This window comes from Ochotona princeps, chromosome 6 (genome assembly GCF_030435755.1).
Source record: "Ochotona princeps isolate mOchPri1 chromosome 6, mOchPri1.hap1, whole genome shotgun sequence".
In the NCBI taxonomy this organism is placed as follows: domain Eukaryota; kingdom Metazoa; phylum Chordata; class Mammalia; order Lagomorpha; family Ochotonidae; genus Ochotona; species Ochotona princeps.
In genome coordinates this window covers 8,950,548-8,958,648 of record NC_080837.1, presented here as the reverse complement: position 1 = coordinate 8,958,648, position 8,101 = coordinate 8,950,548, and the positions used below count along the sequence as shown (strand labels likewise).

General features: G+C 58.0%; 1 protein-coding gene across 1 annotated transcript; it reads left to right on the top strand.

The window, feature by feature from the left end:
* The first annotated feature begins 3,218 nt into the window (after nucleotides 1–3,218).
* Nucleotides 3,219–6,880, top strand: TLNRD1 (talin rod domain containing 1). Its single transcript, XM_058665546.1, has one exon. It carries the CDS (start codon nucleotides 5,100–5,102, stop codon nucleotides 6,192–6,194), a length of 1,095 nt encoding a protein of 364 aa, XP_058521529.1. The 5' UTR covers nucleotides 3,219–5,099; the 3' UTR covers nucleotides 6,195–6,880.
* Nucleotides 6,881–8,101: the final 1,221 nt, after the last annotated feature.

Here is an 8,101-nt window from a genome sequence, read left to right as displayed (position 1 = left end):
CAGCTGTGAGGAGCTGGCAGAGGTGGGAGGAGAGTTGTGGGGCAATGGCTTGAATCAGTATGGGAAAACGAAAAAGTTCTGAGGATGGAAGGTGGTGCTGGCTGCACAGCAATAAACTTAGTACCACTGAGCCACCCACTGAAAATGGTTACAATGGAGATTCTGGGACCAGTGCCACGTCTCAATTGACCAATCCTCAACCTGCAAGCACCAGCACCCATATGGACACTGGTTTGTGTCCATTCTCTATCCAGCTCCCCGCTTGTGGCCGGGGAAGGTAGTGGAGAATGACCCAAGTCCTCAAGACTCTGCCTTCGCGTTGGAGACCTGGAAGAAGCTCTTGTTGATAGGCCCATCTCTGGCCCTTGTGACTATTTGGGGAGTGAAGCAGCAAACAGATCTTCCTCTCTGTCTCTCCTCCTCTCTGTAAATCTTCCAATAAAAATAAACCTTTTTTTTTGTTTTTTGGAGATGGTGATTCTTCGTTATATAACTCACAGCTGAACTAGAAATGCACCCACTGTGTTGAATTATACCTGCTCTGAAGTCTAAAACAGCCAGGAAGGATGAGAGATGATGTTTCTGCATCCTGCTGGTTGCAACCCAACTCCCCCGCCCAAACCCCAGCCAGCTCTCTCTCTGTGCATAGTTTGATTCACTTGAAAGAAAGAGAGAGAAGCCTTCCAGCTGTTGGTTCATGTCTGCAGGGACTGCACCAGGCTGAACGCAGGAGCCAGGAACTCAGTGCAGGCTTTCCACTACCATGGCAGAGACTAACTGCCTAAGCCATCATCTGCTGCGCCCCCTCCCCCCCGCCAGGGGCTGCACCTGCAGGATGCTGGAATCTGGAGTTGGTCGGCCAAGCCTGCAACCCACACTCTGGGATGTGGGATGCATGCCTCTCTGGTGGTGTATGACGGCACCACAGGACTATCCCTCCCTCTGCATCTTATCACATGGCCTACCCAGGCCACCATGATCCAGCCCTGAGAATGCACTCTCCTCCTGAGACCCTCCGCCCACACACTTCCAGCTTTCCTCTCCTTCAAGGTCTTTGTCCCTTCCTACTGCTGTAACAAAGAACACTGGGTCTTTTATAAACCTTCAGAAGGCAAAGTGGAGGTAGGGGTAGCCAGTCTCAACCAATCACCCTCTCTCTCTGAGACTTCCCCCAACGAATACCGACTTTGTGCTCAGAACTGTGGGGTGCAGGTCAGGGGAGTGAGTGCTTCCAGGCAGTTACCTGGGCCCACAAACCCCAGCAGCTTCCAAAAGAAGTTCCAAGAGAAAGCTATAGACAGTGGTGAACTCCAAGGCTAGTCTCCAGTGGGCTTCTCCAAGGAACGCCCATCTTGGCAACCCCTCATATTATTGGTGAGAAGGAATCACATGACCTGGACTGCACCTTATTTGGTAACCCGTGGTATCCTCATTCTGCATTTTCATTATAATGGTGATATGGAGACTACTTGCTTGTAAAGCTGCTGCCTTGGGCCCAGAGCAGTAGCCTAGTGGCTAAAGTCCTTGCCTTACAAGTACCAGGATCCCATATGGGCATCGGTTCTAATCCTGGCAGCCCCGCTTCCCATCCAGCTCCCTGCTTGTGGCCTGGGAAAGTAGTCAAGGATGGCCCAAAGCCTTGGGACCCTGCACCCGCGTGGGAGACCCGGAGGAAGCGCCAGGCTCCCGGCTTCATATCGGCTCAGCTCCGGCCACTGCAGCTACTTGGGGAGTGAATCAGTGGACAGATCTTCCTCTCTGTCTCTCCTCTCTCTCTGACTTTCCAATAAAAAACAAATAAATCTTAAAAAAAAGCGCTGCTGCCTCTGGACTATGATCTTCAGGGGCAAAGTGGCCTGTTCTTGACTCTACTGAGGGTGTAACCTTGGTGCCAAGTGCAGGGCAGGGGCTTAGGAATTATGGAGGGAAGGAACACACTGGCAGAAACATGAACGGACAGGGAAAGTGGAAATACTTCCTGGAAGGTTGGGACACGCCTCGATATAAAACAGAAAGCCACGCCCCTGATGGCAGAGCAGTTTCATGAAAAAACAAAAAACAGACACTGGAGAAAGGTTTTGGCTTCCATCTCAGTTTTTGGAGCGCAGGACAAAAGAGACAGCCTTGCGTTTACCATGGCAGGAGCTGAATTCATGCAACTGTCTTTACCCTCGAAGAAAAATAGTAGGATTAAACCTTTGTTTGTTTAGTCTTTTGTTTTGAATTAAATTCTCTGATTGCCAAATAAGCGGGCTCCTCTAGATCCGGGAAGACAGCTAAGGGTGTGTGTGTGGGTGCGTGGGGAGGGGAAGCACCTGAGGCTCTCGCCTGTAGGCACTGGCATCCCATGTAGGTGCTGGTTCAAGTCCGGTTGCTCCACTTCCTATCCAGCTTCCTGCTTGTGGCCTGGGAAAGCAATGGAGGACAGCCAAGGAGTTGGGTCCTGACTCTGGATCTGTTGCAGCCATTTGAGAAATGCAGATAGGAAATCTTTCCCTCTCCGTCTCTCCTTCCCTTGGTAAATCTGTGTTTCCAATCTTAAAAATCGTATAAAAGTTAAGGGCATTTTCAAGGGCAAAAGCAAGGTAACTAACCCTCCACTCAGGCATGCACCTGTTGCTGCGGGTTCATGCATGAACAGCCCACCCCCACAGTTCCTTCTTAAAGCTGCACATGCTGGGTATGTCACTTTTTATAACCTGCTGATAAAAAAAAGGCCTCCCATCCGGGCTCCAGACAGAGGAAACCAGCAGCAGATGCGCTGTGTCTCACCTCCAGAACCAGCAGAAGCCCTGAAAGCCAGCACGGGGCTGGGAGAAGTCCTGGTGCTACAACCACTTCCGGAGGCACAGCGTCCTGATTACACCACCCACCCACGGGTAGCTGTGGGGGGTGGGTGCTCCACTACAGCCATGGTGGATTTCCTTATCTGTACAGCTGGGGTCACAGGTTCCCTCCAAAGGCTGTTTGTTTTACTTAACTGTCCCCACCCCCACCCCACTACTCCACTACACCAAAGAAGAAAAAGGCAAGGCCCCCTAGCAAGGCAGTGCGCGGGAGGAGAAGCGCAGAAGGAACCTGCTCAAGGTCATGGCCCCTAAATGCCGGAGAGGAACTGGCCCCAGGAAGTCCAGTTCAAGGCCAGCGCTGGCACTAACCCTCAGCTCCCCCGCTCTGGCATATTTAGTTCTAGGTCACTCTCTACGGACTTGGGATGCAAAGCTCTCCTTCCTCTGCCCCACACCGCCAGCCAGAACCCCGCGGAGGGAGAGGAACCAACCCAACAAAGGCAAGGGGAGGCGCTTAGAGAGCAGGCCAAGGCCCCCCAAGCCGTGGTGACCAGACCCCAGCGAGTGCCTGGCCGTTGGCCTTGGGCCCAGGAACAGGTCCCCCGCTCTGAGGCGCGCTGACTGGGCCAGGAGGGGACGCGCAGCCCCCGGCGGACCGAGAGCTTACGTAAGGCCGAGCGGCGGCGGCGGCGGCAGCGCCCCGACCTCCCACGCGGGTGCGCCGAGCCCCCGGCCCGAGGGCAGGACTGCCTCCACTCCGCACTGCACTCCAAGACGCGCAGCTTGGGGTCGGGGAGAAACGAACGGGACTGGAAAGAGTCAGGTCGGAGACCACCAGGCCCCGCAGCCGCGGCAGGAGCGCCGGGCGGTGGCGTCCTCCCGCAGCCACCCAGCTTCCCGGGGGAGGAGCAGCGCATCGCGCAAGCATCCGGGAGCGGCGGAGGGGGCGGGAGGAAGGGCGAGAGGAGGAAGCGGGATTTAAACGAAAGGCGGTGACGCCACACAAAAGCTTTCTATAGGCTCCGGGGAGGTTACGGCCGAGGCGGCGGCGGCGGCGGCGGCGGGCCCGGGGGCGAGGCGCGCACCGGAGAGGAGAAGCCCGCAGCGGCCGTGCACCGAGGTGAGCCGCGCCTGGAAGAGGCGGGCGCTGGCCCCGCGGCTCCCGCGGCCCCCGCCCTTCCTTTCAGTTTCGTCCCCTCTCGCTGGCGAACTTGGCGGTGGACAAAAATGGCAGGAGCCGGATCCCGGGCCGGTGGCCGCAGTGCGTCCGAGACCTTCTGAGTTGGCCGCGCCGCCCGGGGGGAAACGCGCGCAGGGACATCCGATGCGCGGGGCCCGGAGCCTCGAGAGACCTCAGCTGCCGCCAGTTCGCGACAAGGAGGCGACGAGGATGGACCTGCGCCCACAGCCAGCGGCCGGCCGCCGGGCGCGCGGTCGGGGAGGGCGTGCCGCCGCGGCGCCGGGCCGCGCGCTCTGAGCCGGCCAGGCGGGAAGGAGCCACCGCGGAGCCCGGCACACCCGGGCGTGGCGCGTGGACGGGCGAGCGCGCAGTGAGAGCAGGGCGGCCCGCCGTGCCGCCATCCGGACGGGCTCCCGCCTGACTCTGACTCGGTGCGGCCGCCACACAGCGCCGGCCACACCCTCGAGCCCGCAGCCGCAGCCGCCGGCACTGCTCCGCGAGGGCGAGGGCGGGAGGACGCAGGAGATGCGGCCGAGAGTCCCGGAGCACCAGTTGGAGCCGCCGTCGCGAACCAGTGCCGCCTGACGGGATTCCAGCACCCGGAGCACACGTGCGCCACCGGCCCCGCGGCGGCTGACAGCGATACACAGCTCACCGGAGCCACCCCGCGTTCCTCCTCCCCGAGGGAAGGATTTTAGTTTCAAAGAAAGGAAGGAAGGAAGGACAACTCCCAGCTTCCCCGTCCCGCCCTCCCAGCACCGGTGGCCGGGTCGGGCCATGCCCAGGAAGGCGGCGACGGCGGCCCAACAGAAGGGACTTGGCTGGTGGCAACCCGGAGACGAGGGGCGCGGACTGTGAGTGCACCCTGCCCCGGTTCATGACTCCTGCAAGCCCTTTGGGAGACCGAACGCCACAGTCCCGCGCAGCGCCCGGAAGAGCCTCCTGCGTTCCCTGGCTTTCAGTCCCTCTGTGCTCCCCAGCCGCCACCACCACTGCCACCCAGCGCCCTCCGCCCGCGGCGGTGGATGGCATGATGGTGCGGGGACGGCACCGCGGCCCTGGCCAGCTGAGTCGCGGCCGCAGTGGTGGAAGCGGGCTCCCCAGCGGCATGCCAGTGCCCCCCGGGCGCGATGGCTAGCGGCAGCGGCGGGAAGCCCAGTGGCGAGGCGGCTTCTCTGGCTCCTGCGAGTGCCGTCGGCATTGGCGGGGCCTGCTCGCAGCCACGCAAAAGGCTGGTGTCCGTCTGCGACCACTGCAAGGGCAAGATGCAGCTGGTGGCCGACCTGCTGCTGCTGTCAAGCGAGGCGCGGCCCGTGCTCTTTGAGGGCCCCGCTGCCTCGTGTGCTGGCGCCGAATCCTTTGAGCAGTGCCGGGACACCATCATCGCGCGCACCAAGGGGCTGTCCATCCTCACCCACGACGTGCAGAGCCAGCTCAACATGGGCCGCTTTGGCGAGGCCGGGGACAGCTTGGCCGAGCTGGGCGAACTGGTGGTGTCGCTGACCGAGTGCTCGGCCCACGCGGCCTACCTGGCGGCCGTGGCCACGCCGGGTGCGCAGCCCGCGCAGCCAGGGCTGGTGGACCGCTACCGCGTGACGCGCTGCCGCCACGAGGTGGAGCAGGGCTGTGCCGTGCTGCGTGCCACGCCGCTGGCCGACATGACCCCGCAGCTGCTGCTGGAGGTGTCGCAGGGCCTGTCGCGCAACCTCAAGTTCCTGACGGACGCGTGCGCCCTGGCCAGCGACAAGTCTCGGGATCGCTTCTCCCGTGAGCAGTTCAAGCTGGGCGTCAAATGCATGAGCACGAGCGCCTCGGCGCTGCTGGCGTGTGTGCGCGAGGTGAAGGCGGCGCCCAGCGAGCTGGCGCGCAGTCGCTGTGCGCTCTTCAGCGGGCCCCTGGTGCAGGCCGTAAGCGCCCTGGTGGGCTTCGCGACGGAGCCGCAGTTCCTGGGGCGTGCGGCGGCCGTGAGCGCCGAGGGCAAGGCGGTGCAGACCGCCATCCTGGGCGGTGCCATGAGCGTCGTGTCGGCCTGCGTGCTCCTGACCCAGTGCCTCAGGGATCTGGCGCAGCACCCCGACGGGGGCGCCAAGATGTCGGACCACAGGGAGAGGCTGCGGAACTCGGCCTGTGCCGTGTCTGAAGGCTGCACCCTGCTATCTCAGGCTTTAAGGGAGAGGTCTTCGCCGAGGACTTTACCGCCAGTGAATTCCAATTCTGTGAATTAGCGCCCCACCCCTCTCCCCACCTTGGCACTTACCCCATCTCCACCATCACCCCCAGACTGAAGGAAGATGTTTTAACTCTCCGCCCCTCTCCATTTATACCAAAGAAGTCAGAGGTGAATGGCTCCCTTTCCTGTGCCCCACAAACGAGGCACTCAGAGTAACCTTCCAGAAGGTGGGGCCGCAGGGACCCCCCCACCCTGGAGCCTGCATGCACCCAGGAACTGGGAACAGAAGGTGGATGATTTGCTGGTGGCAGTGCCCTGCAACTCTCCCACCCCAACCAACCTGTCTGCCGGAATTTCCCAGCTTAAATGTTATCATTGGGCAGGAAGGAGGTCATGGGCTCATTTCTTTGTCCCTGTTTTTTTTTTTTTTTTTTTGGTTGGTGTTTTAATTAAAAAAAAGGTTACCTCAGTTTTCACTCCTTAGATGTGGATGTAGCTACCTTTTTTTTATGTCTTTTTAATGCAATCGTGTTGAATTAGGAGTATACTTGGTGTGGAAAGAGTCTGACTTGGCTATGTGATTTGCAAATGGGGGAAGCTACTGTGAGTGTGTTTTATTTTTGAATTTACACTATAGAGTGATTTTCCCCTCCCCTCAATGTCAAGTTTTTACCTTGCATGTACTGGAGTATTTATTTCATCTATTAAAACGTTATGTTTCTCAGATGGGTTTTTGCAGTCATTGTTGGGTTCTGCATGCTGCATGCCCTTGTGTGGCACCTGCCAGGGATCCTGATGGGCCCTGGCCTCCTCCCAACCCCTGACTTCATCAGTAGTGGCGCAGCCTAGAGACTCAGAAATGGCTGTGGAAGACTCGGTGTTTAAAGTCAGGTGGCACAAATGTGATTGGAGTGCGTAGGGTGGCCAGGGTAGGCTTTCGGTGTGGGTTTTCCCTTGCCTTCAGTTGCTGCTGGAAACTCAGTCACTTCGCTTCTTTTTGTCTCTTCTCTGCCTTCCCTGGTCACGAACAGTGGTTCAGGCTGACTCAAGTCATTCCCAGGTGCTGTGAACACCTGCTCTTCCCAGCCATGCTGAGCCAGCTTCCCAGCTCTGGGCATCTCCGTAGGCAAAGTCCTGTCCATTAAGTGAGAGCAGATGTAGGCAGATCTCTTCAGACAGATTCCGTGTGACTCGAGAAAAGAGTTCTAGACTTTTGAGCAGAGGGAGAGGTATTCTAAAAACTTAGTGCTAACAACATCTTAAACCATCACAGCATAATGGTGCGTGAGGTGGGCTGACTTTCATGATCTCCACCTATGATATGCTGTGGTTGATTTTGTGTTTGAGGAATGCCTTGATGGACATTTACAGTATGTCTTCCACAGATTTTTGGCTTAAAAGTTACTTTGGTGTTGGGGAATACAGGTTGAATATTTTCCTACGAAACGCACAACAACAGCTTGGCGTGTTTGAGGCCTGGGAGGGCCGTGAGGGTTCAAAAAGCAAAAGCAAACCTCAATACATGCTCTAAATTCATTCCGTTTAGTTTTTCCTTGGGTTTTGTCCTGCTGAAACCTTTACAGTTTCCCCCGGATTGTAAAACAAAGACATTTGTCACTGTGACATGTTACAGAGAGGGAAGACGGGGCGTGCTGCGTTCCTTGCTTGCGTGGCTACGTTTATTACAGAAACTTGAAATTCACTGTGTACACCTGTAGTAAGACCAAGACTTTTTACTGTGCTGAATCAGAAAAAAAGTCTTGAAAATGGACAGTTCAAACGGTTTTACACAGTAAGAAAGGAGAGAGGCTTCCATCTGCTGGCTCACTCCCCAAATGCCCAGAACAGCCGAGGATGGGTAAGGCCAGAAACCGGGAGTCAGGAATTCCATCTGGGTTTCCTGCATGGGTGACCGGCACCCAAGTGCTTGAGGCATCCTGCCCTGCAGGAAGCTGTATCGGA